The sequence below is a fragment of the Molothrus aeneus genome, chromosome 31 (genome assembly GCF_037042795.1).
Source record: "Molothrus aeneus isolate 106 chromosome 31, BPBGC_Maene_1.0, whole genome shotgun sequence".
Classification (NCBI taxonomy): domain Eukaryota; kingdom Metazoa; phylum Chordata; class Aves; order Passeriformes; family Icteridae; genus Molothrus; species Molothrus aeneus.
The window spans coordinates 1,398,732-1,423,430 of NC_089676.1; the positions used below are offsets into that span (position 1 = coordinate 1,398,732).

The 24,699-nt window shown below is 48.7% G+C and overlaps 1 protein-coding gene across 3 annotated transcripts; it reads right to left on the minus strand.

The window, feature by feature from the left end:
* Positions 1 to 689: 689 nt before the first annotated feature.
* Positions 690 to 15,178, minus strand: ADAR (adenosine deaminase RNA specific). Of its 3 annotated transcripts, none has more exons than XM_066568054.1 (15): positions 15,139 to 15,178; positions 11,406 to 12,944; positions 9,958 to 10,144; positions 9,718 to 9,875; positions 9,190 to 9,331; positions 8,813 to 9,018; positions 8,442 to 8,598; positions 6,519 to 6,690; positions 5,436 to 5,529; positions 4,007 to 4,135; positions 3,768 to 3,901; positions 3,102 to 3,284; positions 2,565 to 2,677; positions 2,009 to 2,136; positions 690 to 1,324 (listed from the first exon to the last, which is right to left on the minus strand). In XM_066568054.1, exons 2-15 carry the CDS (start codon positions 12,860 to 12,862, stop codon positions 1,084 to 1,086), a joined length of 3,501 nt encoding a protein of 1,166 aa, XP_066424151.1. In that variant the 5' UTR covers positions 12,863 to 12,944; positions 15,139 to 15,178; the 3' UTR covers positions 690 to 1,083. The 3 variants fall into 3 exon arrangements, with proteins under 3 accessions (XP_066424151.1, XP_066424150.1, XP_066424152.1); XM_066568053.1 differs by lacking the exon at positions 15,139 to 15,178 and adding an exon at positions 14,118 to 14,270; XM_066568055.1 differs by lacking the exon at positions 15,139 to 15,178 and having other exon boundaries at positions 11,406 to 12,685.
* Positions 15,179 to 24,699: the final 9,521 nt, after the last annotated feature.

The window sequence follows — 24,699 nt, forward strand, 5'->3', positions numbered from 1 at the left end:
TTAAGAGCTTTGCTCCTAAAGCAGCCCCATGGCAGGGACTCGTCCCAGCTCATCCCACCCACTCTGTGCCAACTCTGCTGTTGGTCCAACCTCAGTGAGTGCAGGATGGGAGGGTCTTGCTGCATCCCAGTGGGGACTGGAGATCAATCAGTATTGGGAAAGTGTGGGGAGCACAACAAGAGCCCCCAGAGCCTCAGGCACAGCTCCCTGAGCAGCCTCAGACAGAGGAGCCCCCAGCTCCTGCCCCTGACAGCTCTGCATGGCAGTGGATGCCCACGGGCAGCTGCAGGCAGGGTGAACGTGTGACAATGGTGACCCTGCTTGGCCCCAGCCTGGCTGTTCTGTGGAGATCCACAGCCAGAGCTGGGGTCTTGCTCCCAGCCTTGGGCTCCTCACTTTGGGCTTGAGGTAAGAGGCTCAAGTTCAAGCTCGACCTGGCTCCCTTCATCATTCAGCAAACACAAAGTCATCTCTGTCCCTCTCCAAACCCCACCACGGGGCCCTCTTCACCTCAGTGGGAATTAAAAACACCCATGGCCAACAATGCTGAAACTTTCTTCTTTGTTATTAATGCAGAATGTTAGGCTGGTCCTATGGTTGCACACTGCAGAGGTCAGTCCCACGTCCCAGCTTGGCTGGGCTGCCAGTCATCTTCCAACAGAGACAGAGAAAACCAGTCAAACAGCCTGTTTTGTTTTTTTGTTTTTTTTTAATCTCAAAGGAGAAAATTTGCCTCAAAACCTGCCAGAGGGATTTGCAGTACATGGTCCAAAGGTTTCAAGCTCACAGTCTCGAAAATTCCTCTGGTTTCTCATGCCTTCTTTAAAAAACAATAAAGGGGGGGGACAAAACTATAAAAAAAGCAAAGGGGGACTGAGCCTGCCCTTGCTTTAAAAAACAGGAGAATCATTTACATGCACATTTTAAAAACACAGGGTCTGAGTGACAGTGACAAGGCAGCCAGGCCTACGAGGAAACCACTGCACAGTCCTGATTCCACTGCAAAAACGTGGTGAAAGAAGGATGAGCACAGCCATGCCCAGCCTGTGCACATTCACCCCCCAGTCCTTGCAGAGTGCTTCCTTACGCATCAAGGACAGAGAAATTTTCTTCCTCTTGGGGTTTGCAGATCCAGCTGCCATAGCCCAGCTCTTGCAGCGTGCTGAAGAAGCTCTGCTTGGCTGCCTGGTAAGCTGTGGCTGCCTCCTTGGCATCTGAGTACACAGAGAAACCCTGCAGGTCTTTGCGGTTGTTCTTTGCACAGAGCTGCTGGAACAGGGTGAACATTTTCCTCTTGGACACACGAGACACCTCCAGCTTCACACTGGGAAGGAAGACAATGACAGCAATGAGGGACAGCACACAGAGGAGAGCCAAGAGAAGCAGGGGGCTCAGGAAAAATCCCATGATGGAGGAGCTCAGTGGTAGGGTCCAGGTGGGGCAACATTTTGTTTTCCTTCAGGAGTGTTTGCTTATGTCTGTTTAAAATTCCTCTATCCAACCCTCCCCAGGTGTAGGGTGTTGCCACCTTTTTCTTCACAGAGAAAAGCAAGGCAAAACTCTTCCCAAGAATATGTCTGGGTTTCACACTCTCTGAACCTCAGAGAAAGGAAAAACAATTCTTATCTTATTTGCTGTGCCTGTGTTGTGCCAAAGTAGAATGCAATATGAAAATTGTTTACCCAGAGTGGTGGTTTTTTGTTTTCTTGGCCTGTCAGGGCCAGGTGTGTGTGTGTGTGTGTTGGGAGATGCTGTGCAGTTGAGTGCTTGGCAGATTCACTTTAGATGTAATGTAATATAATACAGAATAATATAGCGTAATAAAGTAATTAATTAGCCTTCTGATAAGACAGTCACAGATGCATCATTCTCTCCCCCTTGTTTGGGGGCAAAAGCATCCACTACACAGGGTGCTGTAACAGTGCAGAGTGTACTCCCCACCTCAGAGCTGCCCCCCTTCCCCTGGGCAGTGTCAGGAAAAGGCAGTGTCAGGAAAGGCTCCTCTTACCCATCTACTTTCCCTTTGGTGCCATCCAAGATTTCCACTTCGCCTTCATCAGCAAGACACCAGTTCACTGAGGACTCCTTGGTCTTGCCTGTCTGCCTGGCAGAGTCGTACACGCTGACTCGCCCCACCTGCACGGGAAGGAAGCTTAACCTGGTCCTGCTGCCTCAGTCTCTTGCCTCTTTCATCTCTCACAGTTTTAGCTCATCCCAAACTTTCCAGAGCCGCAAGGAAAAGGTTCTTACTGAGTTGAAGGCTAGAGAGGGACTTTAGTGTCCTTTTTTCCAGCCTAAGACATTGCCAGTAACCCTGAAACTGTGGGGTGACACGAAGAGGGCAGGTTCTTGGGGTTGTCCTGTGTAGGGCCAGGAGCTAGACCTGATGAGACACTGTGGTTCCCTTCCAACCCAGGATATCCCTTGCTTGTATGATTTTGTGCTTCTGGTCACTAATTCTTGCCCCTGGTTGGAGGGCTGCTGCACAATGACCCTCCCTGCAGAGCACCTCAGGGACCCCCAAAGGCACAGGCAAAGATGAAGAAGTGCTACAGCTGCAGTACCTCGGGGTGGTTGATGTGATATGGAGCCGGGAGCTTTTCCTTCAGAGTGCTCCCATCCCTCTCCATACGGCAGCAGATGGCACGGGTCAAGTGACCCTGGCTGTACAAGTAACCTGTGGAGACAGAGGGGAGGGTGTGAGGAAAGAGGATGGCACAGGTCATGGACTGGCCAAACCCCAAGAACTGCAGCACTGCTCACAGGCTCCTGAAAGCTCAGAGCATGTGGATTAGCCATGTGTATCCTGGGTGAGTAAGACAATGGTGTTCACACTGCAACACTTCTCACTCAAGACACAAACATGCAGGTTTTGTCTCACTCTCCTAGACCACATGTGCCTCCTAAAAATCCAGAACTTTGCAGAGACACTGACTATACCCACAGCCTAAAATCCAGAGATTCCCTTTGCATTTTCAAACAACTCTGCCAAGAAAGCCATTTCAGTCTGTTACTCCTACACCCTCCACAAACAAACTTGGCCATCAGACGAGCTGTCACTGCAGCCTAGTTTCACCCTGAGAGGACAGAGGGTTTCTCACCCAGTGTAAGAGAGTGGAGATAAACTGGCTCCAGGAAGTGTGAGAGCAATGCCCCTTGCAAGCCCAGAACATTCCAGCGTAAGATTTTGTCACTGCAGGACATGGTCCGTAAGCGCTCCCCGTGCTGGATCCCGTCCCACGTGGGCACAATGTCACTTGACTCCACAGGAATGGTACCTTCCCCTGCACAAGAGAAGAAAAAAGCTTTTCTGCATAGTGTCAGATATTCAATAAATCAAAACCCCACCAGCAACTGCTCGAGAAACTTCTGGATACCCAGAGTTTGACACCAGGTTCAGGAAGAATCTGGCGTTCAGTATTTGGGTACTGATGAATAATTTTCGACATGGCTGAAGCAGAATAGAACTTTGCTTGAAAGGCAGGACACACACCTAGATCTGAGCTTTGCATCAAACTTCAGCTGCAAACTTCACAAGCATGGCAGTGCAATAGGCAGGGCTGGGAAGGGGAAAGGGACTCTCTCTAAAGCCTTCCTAGGAAGGGGTAGGGACTCTCTCTCAAGCCTTCCATCTACTTCTTTTGCTTCCTGAATGCTTCAAATCCCACAACAGCACACAGAGAGGGGTAAGGAAGCTCTGGAGCACCAGGAAGGCTCCCAGGAGAGGACTGAAGCCACCCCATGGTGCAGGGAGCGACTGCACTCACCGTTCTCCACCTTGGTCCGCAGCTTGCCTTGCTTGGGGTTCTCAAAGAGAGGCTGATGTTGGGGCTGCCCCATCTCGTTTGCCTGATCACTGCAGGATTTATCAAAGAGTGCTCCGTCCCCACACGGTGCTGTGCTAGAAAACAAAGCCTCCCTGGTTAGCCCTGACAGTAAAGGAAACAGCCAGGGCCAGGGGCATGACAGTGCTGCTGACACCAGGCATTCAACTCTCCCCACCAACCTGACATAGAGGTGGAAGGTAACATTGCTCTTTATTTTGAGTTTCTGTCCTCCTGCTTGCTCAAAAATGCTCTCTTCTGCAGAGGAAGGATTAGATGGGTCATACTTCATCAGCTCACTGTAAAGAAACCTGGAAAAAAAAACCAACAAACCACCATCCTGTCAAAAGGCTGCTCTGTATCTTAGAAAACAAATGCTTCAACTGACAGGCAGGGTCCTACATCACCCATTCCTGCCACATGGAAGAGCAGAGACCAGGAGCTGTGGCTGAGGATGCCTGGGAAGCCAGCAAACAATGCCTGATGCACAAAAAGGGCAAAAAATCCAGCAGATTTTCTGCCATGCAGAGGACAAGCAGTAGAAAAGCAGTATCCTGTCCAGGTGCTGCTCTCATACATCTGATCCCAGCGTGAAGAAGACTTCAAGGTTGTTAACCAGCACCTTTAGTCAGCAGCAAGTTTGCATTAAAAGTAAACAACCCTGCAGGCAGCTGAATTCAAGTGGTATTAGAAGGAGCCCATGATCTGTTTACACTGATGGGTCTTTTATGGCTGATTCTGGCCAGGGAAAACCCTGAACTAAAGAGAAACTGCAGCCTCCCAGACAGTCCTTGAGCAGAGCCTGTGCAGGGACTGATTCTGCAAGGAGAGGCAGAGTTCACTCTGCTGTGCCAGAGCAGCCACTGCTGTCAAGATTAACAGCTGAAACAGACAGTAAAGCAAGATGCAATCCTGATTCATCACTTCCCAGGGACCTGCCCTCAACACTTCCCCTTGCTGAGGAATGCAGAGCACAGAGGCAGCACACAAAGCCTTGGAGGAAGCAGCTGATTTTTTTTTTTTGTTGTTCATAACTGAAGGACAGATGTTAACCAAGCAGTCCAGCTTCATCTCACTTTAGGTTTCAAAAACTAAAAAGTGCCACAGTGAATGTGGGAGGGGAAGAGGAAGAAAATAATTGTGTTGTTTAGTTGTGTAGAAAGGGCAAAACCCTTTCCAGCTTCTGAAAAACATGTTAATTATCAAAGCAAACATATGCAGTATGTTTTCATGAATCCTTCTACAGAAAGGCCAGGAGAGCAAGCCTGCAGGGGCTTGGTGTGGCAGGAGCTTCAGGCTGGTGAGCCCCCTGTGCATCAACCCAGCAGCTTCAGCAGGAGCCTCAATATTAAAGTCCATCAAATGCAGCCCTTGGGCTCCTGGCAAGTCTCCCATTCAGTTCTTATTTGGGCATCATTCAGGTATGGCCCCTTCTTATGAGAAATAACTTCCCTCTATTCAACAACACGTGAGCAAACAGTGTCTGAGGATCACAGCATCTCTCAGCACAGCAATAAACCAGGGCTGTGTTTCAGCTACACCCCTCCAGACTGGGAGAGCAGCTCCTGGCAGGTCCCTCTCCTTGTCCTTTTGAGTTTCCCCTTTCCTCACCTCACAAAGCCTCTTCGAGAAATGATTTCTGCATGACAGTCATTTACTGTCTCCCCCTTCAAGCTCAGCTCTTCTCCTTTCACACAGCGATTTCCTGAAACAAAGAAAGAAAGAGAGAATTAAATAATAGGGCAGGTATCAAAGTCAAGATGGCTGCAGAGACAGAGGGAGGAAGTCTTTATTTCTTTGGGCTTTTCACCAGCAGCACCAGCACGAGCACCCTGCCTATTAAATCACTATCACAAGCTGTTAAATGCCACCACGTTTCTCTTCACAGAGAAAAGCAAGGCACAATTCTTCCCAAGATTATTTCTGAGATTCACTTTTTCTCTGAACCTCAGAGAAAGGAAAAACGATTTTTATCTCATTTACTGTGCCTGTGTTGTGCCAAAGTAGAATGCAATATGGAGACTGTTTACCCAAAGTGATGGTGTTTTGTTTCCTTGGCCTATCAGGGCCAGGTGTGTGTGTGTGTGTGTCAGGACTGTCACTGAGTCATGAGATTCTGTGCAGTTGTGTGCAGAGTTGAGTGCTTGGCAGATTCAGTTTAGATGTAGTGTAATATAGTATAATAAAGTAATTAATTAGCCTTCTGATAAGACAGAGTCCTCCTCATCATTCTCTCCCCTCATCGGGGATTTCCCTGCAAATTCTATAGTTAAGAAAACAAAGGGACACCACTTTAGGGACAGACAAACTGCCATGAGTTTTGGGGGACTGTACCTTCCTGAGGGCTTTTCAGCCCCATCACTCCAGGTAGAAGCCTGGCAGCAAAGCAGGGAGATCAGGTACGTGCAGCTGGCAGAAACTGGGGGATCATGTGCACATAAGGAACCCATGCTCTGATGCACAGAGCAGGACACAGCAATGCAAGCAAAGATTAAGAGCAATCTAGCTGCAGGCACATTTGCTTTGTTCTCTCTCTCTCTCTCTAACCAGATCCCTCATGACACCGTGTGAGCCCTGGGAACGTTCTGTACCCTCTCTGAGGACGCCTGCAGCAACACCCATCCCTGAACCACGGCTGACAGGGAAACCAAGCACGGAAAAGAGCTCAGAGCGTGCTCAAGAAGCTGCTCATACCTGTTCCAATGCTGACCACCACTCCCAGGCCCTGGTCTCCTCTCCTCATGATGATGGCAGCCAGGATCTTGCGGCCCAGCAGGCTGTGCTGGAGGCGAGCTGTGAGCGAGTTGAAGCGCTGGTGGCTCAGCATGGCCAGCTGATCGTGCAGGGTGCTGCCACTCACAGGGAGCTGGGGACAGGGACAACAGCACAGGACACGTGTGTGAGCAGGTCACAGCACACAGCTCCAGTGTCACTGTGGTATTCTATGGAAAAATCCCTTCGCCGGGATTTCTTCTCCTGGCAAGCCTCAGCTTCTCCATGTTTTGCTCCTTTGGAATGTGATTTGGAGAATTGTTTTACCCAGCATGTGTCAGGACTCTGGTCAGTCACAGGTTTTTATTATTCATTCTTTTCTAACCTTCTGATGTCTGCTTTCTCTTTCTTGAGTATAGTTTTAGTATATCATTTTCTTTTAATGTCATATATCATGTCACATATAATAAAATAATTAATCAGCCTTCTGAGAACTTGGAGTCAATTCTCATCTCTCACCTCGTCCTGGGGACCCTCACAGCAACACCACAACAATTTTTTGGTGGCCACACTCAAGAGTGAGCTAACCTGCAGCACAGCTTTGTAGGAATGTGCTCTTTGTTGAGGGAATGACCAAAGTATCTTTTGTCTCCCTAAAAAGGAAATAAGCCCAGAAGTTTTTCTGTTTGATTAGGTGAAAAAGACATCCCATAGGACTTGGGGGACTTCAAACTTAAGGATAGCTAATTGGACAGAAGCCAAAAAGTCCTGCTTAGGCAATTTACTAGAAAAAGAAGAGAACAAAGAAACCAATTGCTTTTGTGAGGTGTTTTACTAGGGGCAGGAGGGACTCTTGCACTTGAATCAGTTTTTCTTTGTAAAGAGTTTGTTATTTTGCTTTTTATTAAAACCTTCTTGTTTCCAACAGTGCCACAGAAGCCATTTTGCTGATTTTATGCCTTTTAAAACAGCTGAGCTATCTTGGGTGTGAAATAGATCTCCAAGAGCTTGTGAGACCTGGCTCAAGGAAACTCCTATTTCACAGCTTTCCAAGCAGAAGGCACAGAAAACCCTGAGCTTTGGGCAGTGCTGAAGTTCTTTTAGGTATTTCTGGGAAAACCTCATCCAAGGTTTTGAGCTCTGCTTTAGCCACATCAGAGACAGCAGCAAGCGACACAGGCTGAGGAATGGCCTCCTGAGAATGCCAGGGAAAGCCCTGAGCAAGAAGGAACAAAACCAACCTGCCTATTTGCAGAGACTCAGCCAAGGAAATCTGTTCCTGGCTTTGGAGGAATTGCTCCTCTGGCTGCCTGTGAGGAGAGTGCACAGTCATTCCAGCACAGACCAACCCATCTCCTCCAGCACTGCTGACTGACAAATCCTCCCTGATGGCTTTGGTATTTAGAGCCCCAGCTGCTGTGCCCCGTTGTGCTGCCTGGAATGAGGCTTTTCAGAGCTCACAACAACTCTTAAGTGTGATTTGTATCAGCCCAAGTTTGGGACAGCCATCCTGACATAACCAGGGCTTTGCGTTTAACTGATGCATGAATTTTCTGAGGTGACACACAATTTTTAATGCAGCACAAAGAAATTTGGAAGAAGTAATAAAAAAAGTCGTACAATTAAAAATAAGCATGTTCCTACTTTAACACAGGAACACATTTTAGTAGCTTGTGGAAGAATCTGATAATAATTTAGCCCTAAAACAGAGGCCTGTAGGACAGAAGGGTATTTCTGTGCCCTGAGGAAACATCTAACCCACTTCAGGAAAACCACATCAGGTTATCAACAGCTGCAGAGAGCAAAGGGATCACAGCTGATTTTGAAAGCATTTTTTTGGCTGGACTGAGAGGAGGGAGATAGGCAGGACTACAAACACAAGCCCAGCTTTGGCAGAAGATTCACCTCAGTGATGCTCATCCCTTCCATGCGCTCGGTCTTCTCTGATTCCCCGATCAGGACTCTGAGAGCTGCATCAGCTGCCTCCTGCTTGCCCTGCTTCTTGCTGTGTGCAGTTACAGCTGGGAACCAGCGGCCTCCAACCTTTGCCTGATAGACAAACCTACAAGGAAACCAAGAAACCTGTGGATTTCAGTTTGGTTTTTACATTTCTCAAAGTGGAGAGAAGAGGGAATCAGAGGGACAAGATTTGGCAGAGGCAGCAACTAGCCCCGTTGCCATCTCAAAAGGCATCAGCCATTTTGAGCTTTCTGCCCTTTTCCTAGGACAACAGCAGCAGCACAAAAAACTTCCTTCAGCCAGATGCTGCTACTTACTTGGGGTCATGGGGAGGTCCTGACTGGTCAATGAGTTTGAACTCTGCAGCAAACCCATTGGAACGGGCGTATTCCAGCAGGCCACTGACAGGATTGACGTTAAGGTATTTGATGAGCTCCCCAACACCCTTCGTTTTCACCACTTTGGATTCATCTGGAGTGGCAATATCGTGCATGGACTGGTCACTGAGGGGCTTCACAACAGGCTAGAGCAGAGTTAGACAGGAGAAGACTGTTAAACACTGAGCAGCTGCATTTAGTGCAGGAAACCTCTGCCCCACATGACCTTGTGGGGTGAAATCCAGCAGAATAGGAAATAAAAGGGAGGGGAACACCCAATTCCAAACACTTGGGTCTTATAAAAAAGCTCTTTGTACCTGTTCAGGCAAGACATGGGGTACAGACTCTCCAGAAAGAATCTTCACAGCAACTTCTGCTGCCATTTGCTTTGCTCCCTTCTTGCTGTTTCCTACCACAGCAGGGAAAATTTGGTCACCCATTTTCACACAGTAGCTGAACCTGACAGGACATTATAGTACATGAAAAGTGTTAACCACAGGTGTCTCAATGCGGTTATTATCCCCACGTCCCACTTCCAGATAAATCCTTCTGGGTTATCTCCAATTGAAATTTACTGTGATGGCCCTAAACACTTCCAGTAGAGCAGCCCCAGGAAGGGTACAGGACTGGAGCCCCCTCCTGCTCTGGTAGAAGAAGCAGCATCCTTTCTCTGAGAAAGGGCACCACTTTGGGTCTCCACCTGGAACATGCCCAGAATCCTTGGCTAAGAGAAGCACTCAGCCAGGCCAGTGACAAATCCAGCAATGTGGGCAGCATGTTGAAGGGGAAGGACAGTGAAGAAAGAGTTTCCACCCTCCCTCACAGCTGACAAGAATATGCCATACCTGGGATCATGAGGTGGGCCTTCCTGAGAGAGCAGCTGGAATTCAATGATGTTCCCTGATTTTTGACCATACTCCATTAATATGCTGATAGGGTGCTTCCCAGGAAGCAGGTTGAGGGGAGCTGCTGCAGATGACAGCTCTGGCTCCAGCTGCAAAGGCTACAGCAAGAAGATGGAGGAAATCAGTGTCAGACTCGATACTGTTTGAAGAGCTTCACTAAGTAAAGAAAACAGCACTCACCAGTTCTGCTTCTGAGCTGTTGGAGGGTAATGACTCCTCACATTTAATTCCACCTTGCCTTCCATTCTCCACTTCACTTATCAGGACCCTCATGGCATTAGCTGCTGCCTCCTGCTTAGCCAATTTTTTGCTCCCTGCTTCTGCTGGTGGGAATCGGCGCCCGTTGATCACTACCTGGAACTTAAACCTTTGAGAGAGAAAACCAAATGAGCATATTGAGAAACACAAGTGTGGTCTGCTCAGAGCAAGCAAGGCTGCTCTTGGAATTCAAAGGAGAAGAAACAGCCAGGTCCCAGCTGGGAGAGTAAATCCAGGCTGCCCTGAGCAGAAGACAAAAATACCAAGGCTACATTACATCATTACATTTCCATCATTACATTTCTAGAGCTGTTCACAACAGAGGAGCAGCTCCACGTTTTGCTCTGAAGGAACAGGATGAATTGTTGTGTTCCACCACAGGTGCCAGGAGCAGGTAATGGCTGTGTGCAGGCAGCAGCTCTGTTGTGGCTCCTGGCAAGGAATAAGAAAGCTCAAAAGCAGCCAGCACTGTTTTATTTGCACCTCATCATTCAGGGGTCACTGCTCCCTCTGGCATTCTCTTTGAAAGGTGTTGCCTCACATAAACCTCCTGCCTTTGACATTTCTGCCTCCCCCATTCCTGTGACCTCTAACAAACAAGTTGATCTTCCATCCTCCAGCCCTGGCAAGCTCCTTCCAAGGAGAGTGGCTCAAACCAGATCTGGAGAGGGATTATGGTGCTGAATCCATTCAGATCCTTTCTTAAAAAAAAAAAACAAAACCAAAACCAAACAAACAAAAAAACCACACAAAACCCTGGGACTCCATCTTTAGAAATTAGGCCAATTTTCCTGTCTGGTGGATCTATTGACATATTCCAGTGTGGCACATATGGAGATTTTCTTGGTCTTGCTTATGCTCAGTAACAGCCACGATTCTGAAGGGACTCCAGAGACTGACTTAGCCAACTGCAGTGTCATGCCACATGCTCAGCTCAGAGAATTGGCTCTGACCTGCTACAACACAGAAATGTACAAAGTGGGGCCACCTTGTTTAAATTATCTCCCCCCAAACACTTTGTTCTGGGCTCCCTTTACACCATTTCCAGGGTGAGAGCATCTTGAGAGGCACCTTAGAAATACCAGTTTCCCCCTGTGTGGTCAAATTGAAGGTAACTAATTGAGATGGGACCTAGTGAAGAAATTAATCCCATATTTTTCTGCTCAGTTTGAAGAATACCAAAACTGGGCTACCTAGGGTTAAATTTTAGCCTTGCTTTATTTTTTTTTAAGTTGATGCAAGGAATCAACTAGGCTAATCCTTCTGAAATGAAAGAAACATTAATAGCAGGCCCCTTCAGGACAGTTGAGTGGGTGAACTTAAATAATTTAATGGAAAAAGAGCTCAGAAAAGGCAGGACATTTTCTTACCGTGGCTCATGAGAGGGTCCATTCTGCTCCAGCATGACAAAATCACAGTGTTGGTATGTGTACTGGGAATATTCTGTAAGGCCACTCACTGGGTTCTTCTCCTGACAAGCCATCAGTTTCTCTACAGGTGTACATGGCAAAGCAGTTTCAAACTGGGCAGCATAACTGGGGGAAGACTGAGAATTCATGATGCATTCTGACTTATCAGGCTGCTTGCTGATAGCATTCAGATTATCTGGGATATCATCTGTGGTCCACTTGCTGTTTTCTGAGTTATCATAATTATTCAAACTGGAGAAGTCAGGCTTAGTGTCCTCAGATGCATCTGCTTCTGTGTCACTGACATTGCCCTGACCAGCCTGCCCCAAAGGCTGCTGCCCATTTTCTGCACTTTCTTCTTCTTCTTCTTCTTCTTTCACCGCTGCTGGCGAAGCTGCAGTCACCTCTGGGGGACATGGAGGGACAAAGGAAGAGGGAAGACCTGGCTCAGGAGGTGTGGAATCTGCCATCTGCATTATTGTGCTGGCCTTCATCCTCATCTGCATCCTCTCACGTTTCCTGTCAGTCAGGGACCACCGTGGCGGAGTTGCATTCTGCTTGTGGACATCCCCCAGCTTTTCCAGAGCGCTAAGAAATGCATTAACATCCTTGGCTCTCGAAAACCCAATGTTCTTGGCAAGATTGAGAGCTGTTGTTTCCACCACACTGAACAAGTAGTTGCAGATTTTCTCCTTTGTCTCAGCCATCTCTGTGTCTCCCAAGCCAAATGTGCTCCGCTCTCCTCCTCTGCTCTCACAATTTGCAGGATCTGTGCAGGTGGCACTGTGGTCAGTAGGGCTTCTATCTCTCCCTGAACCAGGGCTGGCAACTCTCCACAGTGGTGGTGTCTCTCCCTCTTTGTGCAATTTCCCTTCTTTGAGGAGTTTATACAAAACACGGTTGACCTCTTTCTTTTGAGTTCTAAGTTTACGTGCCAGCTCATGAGCCGTGCAAGTCCTCCCCTCCCCGAGCTGCCTGAAAACAGTCAGAATTTCTTGTTCATAGTCCTGCCCAGCAAGAGACAGCCTTTGGAAATTCAGCCTCACAGCGTCAGACTCTCTCCTGGAGCTCTCCTGCCAGTGGTGCTGCGGAGGGCAGTAGCGAGGCAGAGTCTCAACCCGCGGGTGCTGGCTGGAGAAGAAGCTACGGCCGGCAGCCCTGCCGGAGCTGGGCTGACCTCTGCCTGCAGGAGCCGGTGCCGCAGCCCGCCCGCCTCTGGTGCGCCACTCCTTGTGTGATCCCTGTAACACAGAGACTTCAGCGTCCTGCTCTGCCAGCAGCCGCTGGTGTAAAAAGCTTTCCTGATTAGTTTCTTGTGGGGTACGAGGGTGGTTAAAAGGACCTCGGTTAGTGTTGGGGTAATGGTGCCTTGGCTGGGGGAGACAGGAGCCTCTGCCTCGCCCAGTGCCTCTGCTCATAGCGCACTGCTGGGACACGTGGGGGAGCCAGGCTGCTGCTGAGCCAGGACAGGAGCTGCCACTCACTCCACACTCTCCCGCCCTGAGGAGAGAAAACACAGCAGCTCAGAACATCTGCTCACAACGACAGCATTCCAGAAACGCAGTTTAAACAGCTGCCCAGCTACTGAGGCACTTCGAGCATCTTCTCGCTTGTCAATTTTATTTTTTTTTTTTCTACTTTTCTAGGAGTCTAGTCCTGTAAAAACAAAAATGGCAAACTCTAGCTGCCCGGCAGAGAACCAGCAGCTCAAGTCAATGCCAAGAAGCAGCTTTGCCACTGTTCCTCTCAGGCTTGATTCCAGCACGGGGCTGGGTGGCCTGCTCAAGATGCACTCCTGAAACACAGTGAGCTCCACTGCCCTGCCTCGAGGGAGAGGAGAATCTCAGACCTACTTTGCAACCTGAGAAATGGGGGCATGAGGAGGTAAAGGAGAACACGGAGCTGGAGCGACCTGCATGGTCACACAGAGCAGAGCTGCAACAGGCTCGCAATTATTGTCAGATTCGTGGCCAAAACAGTCTGAAATGCCAAGTGTCTTTTCCTACCTGGACATTATGTGACCTGTAGAGGCAAAACATCACACGACAGGGGAATGAAAGTGGTAACAGGCAGAGAAATTGGATAGGTGTGCAGCTGGCAATGGTACAACAAGTTTTTTTCCATTATAGCCCAAATTTCCCTCTATCACACAAAGTCGTGCTGCCCCCCCTGGGGTACAGGGGTAAGACTAAACTATTCATATGCTGTTTAAAAGTAAGGAATCCAGCCCAGCACATTCTAATTTTCTGATAACACTTGCTACAAAACTGAGAGGATAAGGACAAGGAACATGATACACGCTGCCGGGTCCTCGTCCCACCTGCTCCTCCTTGACCTCCTTACGGCATCTCTCGTCACAAAGAGAGTTTTTCTGATCCGAGTTTCATCTTCATAAAGCTCCCCATCTTCACCAAACACCTCAAGGTCAACTTAAATTTCACTTCCATTGAACAGCTGCACTCGGCTGCCTTCACCAGGACTTATTTTTACAACAAACACGGGGAAGGCAGAGTGCAGAGCGCCAGGTCCCCACCTCCCCGGGAGTCCCACTGCTGCCCCCTGCTCAGTGACCCCGTTTTACAAGCGCTCCCTGAGCCAAGGGCAGGGCAAAAACAGGATGAAGACTTAAAAAAAAAAAAAACAAAAACAAAACAAAACCAAAACCGCTCTTACCTCAGTCTCATCCGCACGCCAAATTATTTTATGAGAAAATACAGGGGGGAAAAAAAACAAAGGCCGACCAGCAGAAGAGGCACCCGGGACACCGCCAAGATGGCTGCGAGCTCCGTTTCAGTTTCGTTTCCCGCAGCAGCCGCTCCGCCCCGCCCAGGGAGCTCGCAGCGGGGGCCGGCCGGGTTTGGGGCTTTCCCAGGCAGGCTCCGGGCTTCGGGAGCGATCAGCAGGGTCCGTACCAGCGGCGGGAAGGGGACCCCGGGAGGGCAGCTCCTTCCCCCGGTCCCTGTGGCGCTGCAGCCCCGCCGCTCAGGAGCCGCCGCCGGGACGGGGTCCCGGTCCGCACACGGGAACGGGCTGAGGGAGGGGCTGCGGGAACGCCTGCCCGGGAGCGCCTGCCACCTTCAGCTACACCCCAAAGGACACCCGGGGACAGCGGCAGGACGGCTGCCGCCTGCACCCGTGTCAAACAAACCCCGTTCCCCCGCACCCACGGCGGGAGTGGCGGCACCGGACGAGGCCGCCGAGCCCGGAGGGTGGGCTGGGATACAGGGCGGCGAGCACCGAAAGCCGGGAGTCGAGGCTTTTATTCTACCCGTTCTGCCCTGTGGAAGCCGGTCCCGACAAGGATCTTGGGGGGCCAGGACACGGTCACACCGCGTCCCGAACGCTCGCGGGGCTGCCTGCGCTGGAGGCGGGTCCGCGGTGTCACCGGGACTGGCGGGGCCGTAGGGGCCCGGCCCCGGCCACAGCTGCTGCGGGACACGCAGGCCAGGAGGGATCCCCGAAGGCCCGTGGGGGCCCGGACCCGGCCCGCGGCCGCTGCAGGACACGCGAGGCCGGAGGGACCCACGGGGGCCCAATCCCGACCCGCGGCCACTGCAGGACACGCGAGGCCGGAGGGACCCACAGGGGCCCAAACCCGACCCGCGGCCGCTGCAGGACACGCGACACCGGAGGAACCCACGGGGGCCCGGGCCCGGACCCGGCTCGCGGCCGCCCCCTCCTCGCGCCCCGCTACCTTGCCGCTGCCGCCGCTGCTGGCGCCCGCTGATGACGCAGGCGAGCCCCGCGCGCCTGCGCACTGAGCCGCGCGGCAGCCATCTTTCCCCAGGCCTGGGCGCGGCCATGTTTGGCGCGGGCAGCTCTCGGATGTGCCGGTGCCGCGGGCCCGGTGGGGTTCGGCTCGGCCGCTCCGCTGTGGGAGAGGCAGCACAACCGGCCAGTCCCCCAGCTGAAAGGCAGCGCCACTCCCGCTGTGCCGCGGGGGAGCGGTGGCCTGAGCGGTGCTGCCCGTGCGCCTCACACGGTGTTCCCCCGGCCCGCGCGTGCGCCCTGAGCGCCGCCGAACGGCTCCGGTCCCCCGCAGCCCCGCCGTGCCGCGGTGCCCTCAGGGCTGGGGGGTTTCTCCCCTCCTCCGTGCGCCGCCATGCCCTTTGGGACACCCATTTCCTATAGCCTCTGTGTCTGTGGAGGGGCTCTCTCCTCCCTTGCAGCTTCCTTATCGCCTGTGCCCCTCACCGAGGTCTCCCCCGCGGGGCTCCTCTTTTACCGCAGGTTTCCTGTGGGACGCCCCTCACCCCCTTTTTAATCCATTATTTTAATGCTGGAGGTGCAGCAAGTCGCATCCCACCCTGTCCGAGGTTCTTTCTAGCAAAATGGGCACGCGGGGGTGTGAAAAATGCATGTGTTTTATGATTGGCTTTTTGCAAATATTAAAATGAATATTATATGTGTTGTGTTAGAAAGTGATGCTGTATTCATTCTCTTAAGTACTGTGTTAAATAGAGGTTTAGATTATTAAAAAATGTTAAAATAGAAACTATGCTGTGTAGGATACTTTTTTTAAAGAAAGGACTTGCAGCGAGATAGCAGCCACAGGATACTTCAATCTTTCAGAGAAGAGGAATTTATTGCTCCATTATCAGGAGAAACGAACTTCTTCCTGCCTCGAAGGTGCTGTCAGCATTCAGAGGAAGAAGTTGATGATGACCAGACAGAATCCTGTGTTTGAATGGAATTTATGCATCATGGATGAAGTGTATGAAAATGCAACAGGCTGTTGTTTTTAAGGGTTAATCCTTTGTTAATGGGTGTCCCTTTTTTGGGGTTGTACCAGAAAAAGGTACCTGGACTGTCTGTAACTCTTTGTCTTTGTCTCATAATGTCCTAATTCAAATCGTCCAAATTATTATTACTCTAATTGTATTACTATTTTTATAACCATTTTATTACTAATAAACTTTTAAAATTTTAAAAACAAGGGATTGGCATTTTTCACAGGATCATAACCAAAAGGCTTGGGAGCCGAGCTGTGAGATGGAGCAGCCCTGGGGGTCGGGTTCTTGCTCCAGGCAACAAGTGGTAGGACAAGAGGAAATGGCTTCAGGATGCACAAGAGCAGGTTTAGATTGGATGTTAGGAGATGTTTCTTCAGGGAAGGGGTGATCAGGCACTGGAAGAGGCGTTGGTGAAGCCATCATCCCTGGAAGTGCTCAAAAATGGAATGGATGTGGCGTCTGGGGATGTGGATTAGTGGTGGCCTTGGCAGTGATGGGGAATCAAGAGCTGGAATCTGTGATTTTACAGGGCTTTCCCAAGCTCAGCACTGAGAATCTGCAATTCTATAATCCTGGTGCTGTGGTACAACCAGTGAGCACCATCACATGCAGCACCATCCCCTGGGAGTGCCCAGACCCTCTTCCACTCAAGTGGTGGCTGTGGAGGGAGCCAGGAGGGATGGCCACGGGTTCTGGATGAATTTTGGGGGCCCATCTGCCTACATTTGTCCATGAATGGACAAAACATACAAAGACAAGCTCCTCAGAGCACCCTGGTCCTCCCAGCAGCTCTGTGTGTCCCAGTGGAGTGGGGACCTTAACCCAGCGTGGGCTCTTCCCTGCAGCTTTCCAAAGGCATTTCAATGAACCTGGAGTAGTGGCAGGGTGCAGAAATGGTGAGTCAGACCCCAGGCTCAGCTGCTGCTCTTGTTCAGTGAAGGTTGTGGATTGTTCAGGTTTTGGGGATTGTTTTTTTTCAGATTATTTCTGGATTTAGAGATTTTAGGCCTTCTGTGTCATGGTGTGGTTTTGGTGTTTTGTTTTTTTTATTTCTGTAATGGAGAGATTCCTTGCCTAAAAAAGACCTCTCCACACTCACTGAAGTTGTCACATCTGTTCCTGGAGGGTCTGGAAGCACAGAGGCTCCTGCCTGGGACAAGGCTCATGGCAAACACAGGGGTCACAGTGCACATCAGCAGTGTCTCCCATCCACTTCACTGAACACACAGAGCACACAACTACCCACTCCTCAATCTGTTCTTTTTTTTTCTTTTTTTCCACCCTCTTTTAATTGCTGGTGATCACTCCCAAGCTTTGCTCCAGGCTCAGTGATGTGATTCATCTTGGCTGCTGTGGAGATGGAATGGGAAGGTTCCAGCACTGCTTGGTGTGACATGGCTGCTCATGAAATCCTGTGCTGCTGGCACTGTTGGGCCACGTATCCTTTAGAATTGCAACACCCTAAACCTGACAAACAGGCACTTCATCCACACAAGCTCCTTCTCCTTTCTCCTTCTTTATGGAAAATTGGCAGACTCCCAACCTGTTTCCATAGGAACGGGCTGGGAGAGCAGGAGACCTCCAGCTGCTGAAGTCCCAGCATTGACACAGCCATGGCATCTGCTTGGCCGTGACAGAAGCTTCCTGAACCCTCTGGAGACTGCAGGCATGGCCAAAGCAGTCAATTTGTGGTGGAGATAAGGAGCTGATAACCAGCTTACCTGAGGCTGCCTGGCTGATTTTGGTGGAGGGTGGAAAAAGCTCCATTACTTGCTCTTGGATGCTGAGTCTCATCCTGCTCCCCTGCTTCTTTGGGGGCTGCCCCAAACCTCCCACGTTCCCCAGGCTGAGCAGAGGCTTCCCCACAGGATGGCAGCATTCACTAAAGCTCCAGCATCAGCTGGAGATGCCTCAGGTGTCTGCTTGGATTTGCTTCCCTCTTATGAAATGAAAAGAGAGGAAATAAATTGTGGCACAGCTCCCCCGCCTGACTTTCTGCTCGGGTGCCAGTTACCAGCTCAGGCTATTGTTCTGCAGAGTTTCATTTTAAGCTCCTTTATTAGACACTCTAAAATATCACTTCCTTGCTCTTGCAAACAGCCTGTTCCTTCAGGAGAGATTTGTACTTCTTAGTCAGCTGATGGTGGTTTCCAAGGGAAGGCAGCCCTGGGAGTGGTGGTTTATCACCTGCTGTGCTGCTGTTTGATCCCCTCTCTGCCCCAGGGCCAAGCTGTGCTCTCACACTACTGCTAAGAGGTGCAATTAGGGTTTGGCCTCCTTGCAGAAGCACCCATCAAACACTGCAGGCTCCTCATATGAGAAGTGAGGAGCTGGGCTGAGCTGGTTCCCACGTCCTTCTAAGTGTTGCACTTTCTACAGTCTGTCTGTACATGCACAGCTGGGAACTGACATGGAAAATCTTCCTAACTCCACAGCATCGGTTCCCCTAGAAGGGAAAAAAAAATGCTTTATTTCCTTCCAATTGATTTTTATGGTAGCTGTAAACATGGAGCAGGTAATACATGGGAGGTGCTGCCCCATTCTGAGCCTGTGCCCTTGGAATGGGCACCAGAGCAAGGAGCTGCTTCACTGAAAGGCAGCTGGGCCTGGCACATCTGCAGCAGAAGGAGGCAGCAACGCTGACTCCCACGGCAGCTGCAGTGGTGGGAAGCAGGCACAGGTTTTATTCTGTCTGGTACAAAAGGTACCCTTGAAAAAAGGCAGAAGGCAGACTGTGGCTCAGGCAGGACGTGCTATGTGAGCACGGCCTCCTCTTTGAGTTCTTGGATGCTCATGTGAAATATTATTATTAAATTATTATCATTATTATTATTATAATCATCATCATCATTATCGTCATTACTATTATTATTATTGTTACTATTTTAAATATTAAAATGAATATTATATGTGTTGTGTTAGAAAGTAATGCTGTATTCATTCTCTTAAGTACTGTGTTAAATAGAGTTTTAGGTTATAACAAAATGTTAAAATAGAAACGATGCTGTGTAGGATACTTTTTTTTAAAGAAAGGACTTGCAGCGAGATAGCAGCCACAGGACACCTCAGTCTTTCAGAGAAAGAGAATTTATTGCTCCATTATCAGGAGAAACGAACTTCTTCCCACCTCGAAGGCACTGTCAGGATTCAGAGGGAGTTGATGATGACCAGACAGAATCCTGTGTTTGAATGGAATTTATGCATCATGGATGAAGTGTATGAAAATGCAACAGGCTGTTGTTTTTAAGGGTTAATCCTTTGTTAATGGGTGTCCCTTTTTTGGGCTCATACCAGAAAAAGGTACCTGGACTGTCTGTAACTCTTTGTCTTTATTGTCTCATAATGTCCTAACTCAAATCATCCAAATTATTATTACTCTAATTGTGTTACTATTTTTATAACCATTTTATTACTAATAAACTTTTAAAATCTTAAAAACAAGTGATTGGCGTTTTTCACACTCAGGGGCTCTTTTTGTGTGGTTTTAGAGCCATCACAGCATGTGTGGCCCAAATCTCCCCTGGAATGGGCTCCCTCCCAGTGCCTTGATGCCCAGGGGCTCCTTCAGCTTGGAAAGGAGCTGTGGGAAGCCTGGCTGCTCAAATGTCAGCGTCTCTGGCATGGCTCCATGGTCAGCCTGTCCCTTACAGAGCTGTTGGCTCAGGTGTTGGCCAAAGCCTTGCTGCAGGAGGTCAGGTGGGATCCTAGACAGACCATGAACCTCCCAGCTTGTGAGGAGAAGGGAGTTCCTTTCCCTGCACATCTGATGCAGAGGTTTCCAGAGAGTCAATCAGCTGAATTAATGAATCCTTCCTAAAGCCAGAATTCAAAGATCTTGCCAGTGCATGTCAGCTGACATGGCATTAACACTCCCTTCTGTGACCTTTACATCACCATCCAAGCCCAGGCTCCCCTTTTTGCCCTTTCATATTTAATATTAAATCTGATTTAGCTGCACGGGGGCTTTATCATGTGCTCAGACAAACCAAAGGGATTTCACAACCCATCCCTGAGGCAGAGCCATGGGTGGGAAAAGCATTGCCCTGAGGAGAAAAGCACTGACCTGAGGGGAAAAGCACCACATGCACCGAGGACAGAGCCCTCCACCACTACTCCCTCACCACTTAGCACCACTCCAGGGCCTGATTTTTACCTGTGTTGCTTGAGGTGCTTGCTGACCCCCCCTTTTTCTTAGAGCTCAGTGCTCAGCAAACTCCAAAGCTGCCCAAGGCAGCAGCTGCTGCTCTCCTCTCCTCTTGATTTATGTGCTGTTGAGCACAGAGAGATTCTAAAGGACCAGCTCACAGGGAAAAGCCTGGCACAGCTGGATCTCCAAAGGACTTCCTTGCACGTAGGACTCCTTTGTGCCTCCTGTGAGATCCCATTACACCTCTTCCACTGCTTTTTCTTGAATTGCTGCAGATGATTTTTTTTTTTCCATGCAGCACAAACTGACTGCTGATGGAGTCAGTGCCATGTGCTGCTGGAGACACAGGAGGCTTGACTGGAGGGAGTAATGGATGGCAGAGGAGATGCCAGCTGCAGATCACAGGGACATGTACAGCACTGTCATTGGTTGGCTTGCACAGATTTCCTCCCAAAACAGCATTTTTTAATCTAAAAGAATGCAAGAAACTGGAACATGTCTTGCTTCATTCATGGCTTCCCTGGAGGCAGCAGCAGCATGTTAAGGAAAAAAGAGAAGGAGGAGGAAAAAATAGTCAGAAGCACCAGGTGGCTGAATATCTTGCAGCCTAATTGATTCCTCTTTAATTAGAACAAAACCTGTTGCACTCAACCAGCATTCAGTGCCAGCTTTGGAGAAAGCAGCATCTTCCCTGGCCCTGTACCAGCACAGCTTGGCATGGAGGGAGGAGAGGAACCTCAGGGAACCATGTGAAGCTGACAGTGCCTCTTCCACACCTGGGAATTCAGGCAAACTCCAGCTCCTACAACTTTCTCCGAGGCAGCAAGAGCAGGATGAAGGAGAGCCAAGCATGTCAGTGTCTGTTGCACACTGAGCTGCAGCAAGGGGCTTGGCTGGGATTAACTGGAGTAACTGAGACTTCACAGGGATTTCTGTGCCTGTGCCTGACCTCACTTGGGAACTGCTCACCGCTTCTCCCACAAATCCAGTTATTTTTAAAATGGGAAAGAGCTCGGCTTCGTTTGCACTGAAATGATTTCTCTGCTTTTTTGCCTCTTCAGTTTTGAATGGATGTTGGGGACCCTCCCCACCTGCAGGGCTGTGTCCAGCTCTGGGGCCCCAGCATAAGAACATGGAGCTGCTGGAGAGGTTCCAGAGGAAGCCATGAAGATGCTCCCATGGCTGTAGCACCTCTGCACTGGAGATGGGCTGGGAGAGCCTGGAGGATTGAAGCCTCCAAAGAGATCTTAGAGCCCTCTCCAGTGCCTAAAGGAGCTCCAGGAGAGTTGGAAAGGGACTTTGGTCAAAGGTCTGGAGGCACAGGACAAGGGGGAATGGCTTCCCACTGCCAGAGGGCAGGGTTAGATGGGATTTTGGGAAGGAATTCTTCCCTGCGAGGGTGGGGAGGCCCTGGCAGAGGCTGCCCAGAGAAGCTGTGGCTGCCCCATCCCGGGCAGTGTCCAAGGCCAGGTTGGACAGGGCTTGGAGCAACCTGGGATAGCAGAAGGTGCCCCTGCCCATGGCAGGGGGTGGGACAAGATGAGTTTTAAGGTCTCTCCCAGCTCCAACCAGTCTGTGATTCCATGGAAACAGGCTCTGCACTGGCTGGTACAGGTTAGGTGGCAGCGTCCAACCTCATCCCCCATCTCAGCACCTGCTCACACCTCAAATGCTTTTGGCAATGCCGCCTTATGGTTTTAATTCTTTGGTCCCTGTGACATGTGCAAGGGCTTCCCCTGGTGCAGGGTGGCTGTGGGGGCTCTGCTGTCCTCTCACAGCTCCTCCCGAGCAGACCCAGGAGTTGGACCCCACTCCTGGCCCTGGGTTGCTAGTTCTATTGAAATGTCATAATGGATGAAGTGACAGCTTCATCTGTCTGTGGGTTTTGTAGCAAAGCCCCCAGCACCAACTGGCTTGGGATGGCTGCTGTTGTTCCAACACAGTGACTGCTCCCCAGCAGAAAACCCCAAAACAATCATTTGAGTAGCAAAGTGTCATTTTCCAGCCCATCCCTGCTCAAAAACCTTTCTTATGGTGGGACCACCAGGCCAGCAGCCTCTGGGAAACTGAGATGACTTCTTCCACCTGTTTAACATGTACAGGGGCACAGATGCTGTTGAATCCAGCCTGGCCTCTCATCAGGCAGCTCCCTCCTTTGCAGGTGCTCTCAGGAATTACAGGGAGAGAGGAGGAAGCCGATATGCAAATGCCGGGGCTGAGCAGGAAGCTCAGAAGGGAAAAAGCATGAAAAAGCATCCCCCCAGCCCCTGCATGCAGCCCCAGCCGTGCTTTCCTGACTGAGCAGGGGAGCTGGCACTGCCACAGGCTCCAGCAGTTCACTGATCCCATTGCAATGGTCTGTAGCAAGAGCTGGAGCAGCCCTGAGTGGGTTTATGAGGGCTCAGGAGCAGTTTTTGTGGTGCCAAGCTGCTTGGCTGATGTTACCCGCTCTGATCTGGCCTGCAGAGCTCACACCACTGCTGGTAATGAGCAATAATGAATGAACCCCTCCGTGCCAGGAGCACCAAGGCTGGGTGGGTGAATTAACAGCACAGCAGCCTCAATTTTACCTTGGAAAAGGAGCAGCACATCCAAGATGGAAATAGCTACAGGACAGGTCCCCACCACCTCATTTTATCTCTGCAGCAAGTGCAGAAGAGGCTTTCCTGAATGCTTTTCTTCCTGCCTTCAAGAGCTGGGCACCAGATCTGCATTGCCCAGCTGGAATCCACCTCTCCTGCTCACTCACCACCCACCCCATCCCCTAGGAAGCAAAAGCTTCTCTGCAGGGAGTGAGACTCCCAGCTCCTGACTGGGGAAATGACCTTTTTATTTATTTATATTTTTATATTTTTATATATTTATATATTGATATATTTATATTTTAATATATTTATATATTTATATATTTATATATTGATATATTTATATATCTATATAAAAATATAAAAATATAAAAATATTTTTATATTTTTATATTTCTATAATTTTATATATTTATATATTTATATAAAAATATATTTATATTTTTATATTTTTATATAAATATATAAAATATATTTATATATTTATATTTTATATTTTATAAATTTTATATATTTATATTTTTATATTTTTATATATTTATATATTTATATTTTTATATTTTATAAATTTTATATATTTATATTTTTATATTTTTATATATTTATATATTTATATTTTTATATTTTTGTATTTTTATATTTTATATATTTATATATTTATATATAAATATATTTATATATTTATATTTTTATTTATTTGTATTTTTATAATTTTTATATTTTTATATTTCTATATTTTTATTTTTGTATTTTTATATTTATATATTTTTATATATTTATATATTTATATTTATATTTATATTTATATTTATATTTATATTTTTTATTTTTATTTAGAGGCCTCAGCTCAGCACAGAACACTTGCCTGCCTGCAAAGGCAAAGCCTGCTCCAAAGCCCCTGTTCCCTGCCTGCCCCTCCCTCGCCCCCAGGAGCTGCCTCCCACATCTGCTCACTCCCAGCAGGCAGAGGCTGATTCAAACCTGTGCCCTGTGGAGCCGGTTTGCTTGGGATTTTCCTCTGCCTTGTGGAAAGCCAGTAGTTCCCCACTTTTTATGAAAATTCTATCTGTAAGGAACTGTTTAGCAAAACAACAGCTTTTTTTGGGTTTTTTGGGGGTTTTTTGGTGTTTTTTTTGTTTGTTTGTTTGGTTGGTTTTTTTGTGTGTGTGTGTGTGTGTGTTTTTGGAGTTTGGTTTTTTTTGTGTTTTTTTTTTTGGGGGGGTTGTTTTTTTGTGTGTGTGTTTTTGGAGTTTGGGTTTTTTGGGTTTTTTTTTGTTTTTGGTTTTGGTTTTGGTTTTGGTTTTTTTGTTGGGTTTTTTTTTGGTTTTTTTTTGTTGGTTTTTTTGGTTTTTTTTTTTTTTGTTTTGTTTTGTTTTGTTTTTGTTTTTTGTTTTTTGGGTTTTTTTTGGTTGGTTTTGTTTTTCAGTTTTTGGTTTTTTTCCCCCCTCCTTTTTTCCCTTCTTTTCTTCGGAATGCGCTTCCCCTCCTGTCACTGCACATTCCAGCACTGATGCAGGCACATTGAGCTGGGTGTAAAAGGCTGCCCAGACCTTCATACCAGCAGCATCCTCCTCCTCCTCCTCCCTCTCACTCCTGGGACTGGGAAAGCAAAGGGCAGGCACAGGGAGGTGGAGATCTGCACTATGGCCATTATTACCTTTCTGTTCAGAGAAACTTTAATCCTGAGCCATTATTTAAAACAGATTTCATGCTGCACATAAAGATTAACGTATTTTGCCTTGCCTTCATGGGCAGTATCAGAACCAGAGCTGCCTTTGTACAGCAGGGCT